The 7,210-nt window shown below is 44.4% G+C and overlaps 1 protein-coding gene across 2 annotated transcripts in view; it reads right to left on the bottom strand.

Annotated features, from left to right (window-relative positions):
* Positions 1–1,406: 1,406 nt before the first annotated feature.
* LOC143285906 (cytoplasmic dynein 1 light intermediate chain 2-like) overlaps positions 1,407–7,210 on the bottom strand; it is a 45,712-nt gene continuing 39,908 nt past the window's right edge. For both annotated transcript variants that reach the window (XM_076593356.1, XM_076593357.1), the window contains exons 11-12: positions 6,585–6,690; positions 1,407–3,665 (exon numbers count right to left, since the gene is read on the bottom strand). In XM_076593356.1, the coding sequence (XP_076449471.1) occupies positions 3,559–3,665; positions 6,585–6,690 (213 nt within the window). In that variant the 3' untranslated portion in view covers positions 1,407–3,558. The remainder of the gene's footprint in view (positions 3,666–6,584; positions 6,691–7,210) is intronic.

The following is a 7,210-nucleotide window of genomic DNA, read 5'->3' as shown; positions in this document are numbered from 1 at the left end:
ATCACTCTGCCGAAGTCGGCACTGTCAGAACAGGTGATAAGCTGCATGCACACTGGCTTCATTAGCGGACACTATTCCTGCAGTGCTTGTTAGTCCACAACAGCAGATCATTTCACAGAGGTTTGGTCATAAATATTGACGGCTGTGTGCAACTTGGAAAAACGTCATTTGGATGAGGTGCCTTATTTGAGTATAAGTCATTTTCAAGGTATGGAACAAACATTCACCTGATGCTCAGATGAATCCTTGTGGAGGTGTGGGTGGTGGGTGTGGGGATTGTGTGAGGGAAGGGGTGCCGTGACAGAGACAGAACTAACTGCATTCATTTTCAGTCATAATCTGCCAGCCTCTGTCTTCATTTCGGCTTCCTTTTTTCTACATATCTGCTGCCTTACAAAAACTGATTCTGTTTAGTTCTCCATTACTTGCTGCTTTATTCTTATAATGTTAACCTACTGCTTTATCAAATACTCTTCTCCATTAGTTTTAACCCACCATGCACTTGAGAAAAATGAAAACTTGCCATAAATAATAATTAAACAAAAAAAATTTCTAATTTCAATCACTGTTTTTAATGCAGTAAGAACAAGGTGAAAATGAAGTATCAAACGCTAGAAAGGAAGAATTCCTATGGTTCTTTCCCCTCTTCTCATCAAAATGAAGTATCAAACGCTAGAAAGGGAGAATTCCTATGGTTCTTTCCCTTCTCATCAAAATGAAGTATCAAACGCTAGAAAGGGAGAATTCCTATGATTATTTCCCCTCTTCTCATCGAAATGAAGTATCAAACGCTAGAAAGGGAGAATTCCTATGGTTCTTTCCCCTCTTCTCATCAAAATGAAGTATTCAACACTACAAAGGGAGAATTCCTATGGTTCTTTCCCCTCTTCTCATCAAAATGAAGTATCAAACGCTAGAAAGGGAGAATTCCTATGGTTCTTTCCCCTCTTCTCATCAAAATGAAGTATCAAACGCTAGAAAGGGAGAATTCCTATGGTTCTTTCCCCTCTTCTCATCAAAATGAAGTATCAAACGCTAGAAAGGGAGAATTCCTATGGTTCTTTCCCCTCTTCTCATCAAAATGAAGTATCAAACGCTAGAAAGGAAGAATTCCTATGGTTCTTTCCCCTCTTCTCATCAAAATGAAGTATTCAACACTAGAAAGGGAGAATTCCTATGGTTCTTTCCCCTCTTCTCATCAAAATGAAGTATTCAACACTAGAAAGGGAGAATTCCTATGGTTCTTTCCCCTCTTCTCATCAAAATGAAGTATTCAACACTAGAAAGGGAGAATTCCTATGGTTCTTTCCCCTCTTCTCATCAAAATAAAGTATTCAACACTAGAAAGGGAGAATTCCTATGGTTCTTTCCCCTCTTCTCATCAAAATGAAGTATTCAACACTAGAAAGGGAGAATTCCTATGGTTCTTTCCCCTCTTCTCATCAAAATGAAGTATTCAACACTAGAAAGGGAGAATTCCTATGGTTCTTTCCCCTCTTCTCATCAAAATGAAGTATCAAACGCTAGAAAGGGAGAATTCCTATGGTTCTTTCCCCTCTTCTCATCAAAATGAAGTATTCAACACTAGAAAGGAAGAATTCCTATGGTTCTTTCCCCTCTTCTCATCAAAATGAAGTATTCAACGCTAGAAAGGGAGAATTCCTATGGTTCTTTCCCCTCTTCTCATCAAAATGAAGTATCAAACGCTAGAAAGGGAGAATTCCTATGGTTCTTTCCCCTCTTCTCATCAAAATGAAGTATTCAACACTACAAAGGGTGAGATTCAAACAATCACCTCATCCCCACGACTCTTCTGGTTGGTATTTTAGTAGCAAGTGGATTTTTCTATAGAATTTCGCCAGGGACAACACTTTTGTTGCCATAGGTTCTTTTACATGCACTTAATGCATGTTGCACAGGGGACCTCAGTTTACTGTCTCATCTGAACAACTGCAGAACAGTACTTGATTCCATCACACTATTTCTTCAATGAGCCAAAACACTTATTTCAAATTCATCCAGCATCTGAGGTCCTTGGTTTGAGACTGAAGGATCAACCACTGACCGGTTCAAAGCAACAAGGGAGAAATGGACAACCCTGGGCCACAACAAAGGCCACAAGAAAAGAGGGTGTAGAAACAGGTCGTGTGAACTGAGTCATAGTAAGAGGGTGTAGAAACAGGTCGTGTGAACTGAGTCATAGTAAGAGGGTGTAGAAACAGGTCGTGTGAACTGAGTCATAGTAAGAGGGTGTAGAAACAGGTCGTGTGAACTGAGTCATAGTAAGAGGGTGTAGAAACAGGTCGTGTGAACTGAGTCATAGTAAGAGGGTGTAGAAACAGGTCGTGTGAACTGAGTCATAGTAAGAGGGTGTAGAAACAGGTCGTGTGAACTGAGTCATAGTAAGAGGGTGTAGAAACAGGTTGTGTGAACTGAGTCATAGTAAGAGGGTGTAGAAACAGGCTGTGTGAACTGAGTCATAGTAAGAGGGTGTAGAAACAGGTCGTGTGAACTGAGTCATAGTAAGAGGGTGTAGAAACAGGTTGTGTGAACTGAGTCATAGTAAGAGGGTGTAGAAACAGGTCGTGTGAACTGAGTCATAGTAAGAGGGTGTAGAAACAGGTCGTGTCAACTGAGTCATAGTAAGAGGGTGTAGAAACAGGTCGTGTCAACTGAGTCATAGTAAGAGGGTGTAGAAACAGGTCGTGTGAACTGAGTCATAGTAAGAGGGTGTAGAAACAGGTCGTGTGAACTGAGTCATAGTAAGAGGGTGTAGAAACAGGTCGTGTGAACTGAGTCATAGTAAGAGGGTGTAGAAACAGGTCGTGTGAACTGAGTCATAGTAAGAGGGTGTAGAAACAGGTCGTGTGAACTGAGTCATAGTAAGAGGGTGTAGAAACAGGCTGTGTGAACTGAGTCATAGTAAGAGGGTGTAGAAACAGGTTGTGTGAACTGAGTCATAGTAAGAGGGTGTAGAAACAGGTCGTGTGAACTGAGTCATAGTAAGAGGGTGTAGAAACAGGCTGTGTGAACTGAGTCATAGTAAGAGGGTGTAGAAACAGGTTGTGTGAACTGAGTCATAGTAAGAGGGTGTAGAAACAGGCGGTGTGAACTGTCATAGTAAGAGGGTGTAGAAACAGGCCATGTGGGCAGAGTTGCAGAAAAAAATAGAGAAAGAAAGACCCAAGACAGAAGTGAGCAGTGTTGCAGCACAGGTAAAGGGGCCCATCAGCCGTCATGGACATACTGTCACCAGTTGATCCAGGTAAAAGCGTCTTGCTGTAATGCTTGGTGTTGAAGGAACCACTGTGATCTCTTGTCCTTTCCTCTCCTCCCTCTCCTCCATTCACACAGCCTCTTTTCTGTCACAGTCATCGTCGTCATCAGCCATGCCACGCACAGCCAGCCTTGGGATGATGGTCAAGATGGATGAAGGGTTGCAGCCATGATGATGATGATGATGATGATGAAGGCGAAGGGATGAAGACTGGCATAGAGGGGGCTGGTGGGCGAGTGTCCTGTGGTCCATGGCAGGGAAAACTGTGTGGGGTGGCCCCCTCAGGACCCCGAGGCCCCTGTGTCATTGGCCGCAGCCTCTGGAACCCCCTTCTTCCCCCGCAACCGCTCCAACTCCGCAGCAGCATCCCGTGTCACAGCAGCTTTGTCTGCACACACAGTGCTGCACTGACCTGTCTGCCTCTGTTACAGTGATCACACACACTGACCTGTCTGCCTCTGTTACAGTGATCACACACACTGACCTGTCTGCCTCTGTTACAGTGATCACACACACTGACCTGTCTGCCTCTGTTACAGTGATCACACACAGTGCTGCACTGACCTGTCTGCCTCTGTTACAGTGATCACATACACTGACCTGTCTGCCTCTGTTACAGTGATCACATACACTGACCTGTCTGCCTCTGTTACAGTGATCACACACACTGACATGTCTGCCTCTGTTACAGTGATCACACACACTGACCTGTCTGCCTCTGTTACAGTGATCACACACACTGACATGTCTGCCTCTGTTACAATGATCACACAACTGACATGTCTGCCTCTGTTACAATGATCACACACACTGACCTGTCTGCCTCTGTTACAGTGATCACACACACTGACCTGTCTGCCTCTGTTACAGTGATCACACACACTGACCTGTCTGCCTCTGTTACAGTGATCACACACACTGACCTGTCTGCCTCTGTTACAGTGATCACACACAGTGCTGCACTGACCTGTCTGCCTCTGTTACAATGATCACATACACTGACCTGTCTGCCTCTGTTACAGTGATCACATACACTGACCTGTCTGCCTCTGTTACAGTGATCACACAACTGACATGTCTGCCTCTGTTACAGTGATCACACACACTGACATGTCTGCCTCTGTTACAGTGATCACACACACTGACCTGTCTGCCTCTGTTACAGTGATCACACACACTGACATGTCTGCCTCTGTTACAATGATCACACACACTGACATGTCTGCCTCTGTTACAGTGATCACACACACTGACCTGTCTGCCTCTGTTACAGTGATCACACACACTGACATGTCTGCCTCTGTTACAGTGATCACACACACTGACATGTCTGCCTCTCTCCCTGTTACAGTGATCACACACACTGACATGTCTGCCTCTCTCCCTGTTACAGTGATCACACACACTGACATGTCTGCCTCTGATACAGTGATTACACACACTGACATGTCTGCCTCTCTCCCTGTTACAGCGATCACACACACTGACATGTCTGCCTCTCTCCCTGTTACAGTGATCACACACACTGACATGTCTGCCTCTCTCCCTGTTACAGTGATCACACACACTGACATGTCTGCCTCTCTCCCTGTTACAGTGATCACACACACTGACCTGTCTGCCTCTCTCCCTGTTACAGTGATCACACACACTGACATGTCTGCCTCTCTCCCTGTTACAGTGATCACACACACTGACCTGTCTGCCTCTGTTACAGTGATCACACACACTGACCTGTCTGCCCCTCTCCCTGTTACAGTGATCACACAGACTGACATGTCTGCCTCTCTCCCTGTTACAGCGATCACACAGACTGACATGTCTGCCTCTCTCCCTGTTACAGTGATCACACACACTGACATGTCTGCCTCTCTCCCTGTTACAGTGATCACACACACTGACATGTCTGCCTCTCTCCCTGTTACAGCGATCACACACACTGACATGTCTGCCCCTCTCCCTGTTACAGTGATCACACAGACTGACATGTCTGCCTCTCTCCCTGTTACAGCGATCACACACACTGACATGTCTGCCTCTCTCCCTGTTACAGTGATCACACACACTGACATGTCTGCCTCTCTCCCTGTTACAGTGATCACACACACTGACATGTCTGCCTCTCTCCCTGTTACAGTGATCACACACACTGACATGTCTGCCTCTCTCCCTGTTACAGTGATCACACACACTGACATGTCTGCCCCTGTTACAGTGATCACACACACTGACATGTCTGCCTCTGTTACAATGATCACACACACTGACCTGTCTGCCTCTCTCCCTGTTACAGTGATCACACACACTGACATGTCTGCCTCTCTCCCTGTTACAGTGATCACACACACTGACATGTCTGCCTCTCTCCCTTATTTATTTATTTATTTTTTTTACAGTTTTATCATAATAACAATTATCAATAGTCATACAGCACTCTGTCAAGAAAACTCCTCTAGGTGCTTTACAAAACACATATTATACATAACACATCGTATCAATCAGACATATAGTTATGAACACCAAAACATACTCAACAAACTATTTAGTATTACACACAAACACAATGCATATATTCATATAAACATACATTCTAACGCATATATACCTACTAACCTTGCTCCCCCCCACTCATACGTACACATACACATATGCAGTCATTACTTATTTGGTGTGCACTGCAACATGCATACACACACATGCCGGAGTCAGCACTAGTTGGGTCACGGTTAAGTATGTGTAATTAAAATGTAGTTATTTCATGTCTGGTGTGCACTGCTTAAATTGCAGCTAATCATTTTGTGCTTTGAGAGAAAAGGACATCTAGTTGTGTTACAGTGTCTGCCCACTTCATCCCTTTCATGAGAGCCACAGCCTTCATACAATAATGAATGTTCCGTCCATCTCTCTCTTATAAGGATAAAAATCATCAGCATCTCCTCTTCAGTTGTTTGCACTTTTTTCATTTAGTATGAAAGGGTGGGGAGAAATTCATCAACCCCTCTGTACTGGTTACTGAACAGCAAGGTCCAACCTGTGTACCTATCAGTCATTTACATAAGTCTGCATTTTTAATCAGTGTGTGTGTATGAGTGTGTGAGGAGAAAAAATCAACGAGGAGTCAGATGACTGTATGTAACTATGCTCTAAAAAGTTTGTCCAGTGAGTGCTATTTTTTTTATTATTTTCTAATGCTAATTTAACCCACAAAATAACAACAAATCCAACCCAGCTCCATCCCAATGCACACCCCACATCAGCTTCCACCACCACCACCACCACCACCAATCCCAGCAACCCCATCCCCCACCTTTGCCGGCGACAGCAGCTCCAGTCTTTTTGTTCAGCAGGCTGTTAAAGAAGTTGGCCAGCATTCCTTCTGTGGCCTGGCCCTGGGGTCCGGCCGCCTTGGGGTCCTGACACACAGTGACAACACTGACATCACACAGTGACATTACTGACATCATACACTGACATCACACAATGACAAAACTGACATCACTCAGTGACAACACCAACATCACACAGTGACATCACTGACATCATACACTGACATCACACAATGACAAAACTGACATCACTCAGTGACAACACCAACATCACACAGTGACATCACTGACATCATACACTGACATCACACAATGACAAAACTGACATCACTCAGTGACAACCCCAACATCAACAATTGTGGACATCACTGACCTCATACACTGACATCACTGGCATCACAACAACATTAAACAGTAACAACACCGACATCGAACAGTGACATGACATCACTCAGTGACAACACCAACATCACATTGTGACATCACTAACACAGTGACATCAACACAAGTGACATACTGGCATCCCCACAACATTAAACAGTGACAACACCGACATCACAGTGACATCAAACAGTGACATTTCATGCACCACACAGTGGACATCACG

This window comes from Babylonia areolata, chromosome 9 (genome assembly GCF_041734735.1).
Source record: "Babylonia areolata isolate BAREFJ2019XMU chromosome 9, ASM4173473v1, whole genome shotgun sequence".
Classification (NCBI taxonomy): domain Eukaryota; kingdom Metazoa; phylum Mollusca; class Gastropoda; order Neogastropoda; family Buccinidae; genus Babylonia; species Babylonia areolata.
Note: the sequence above shows the minus strand (reverse complement) of the source record. Positions and strands in the feature narration are given on the sequence as shown.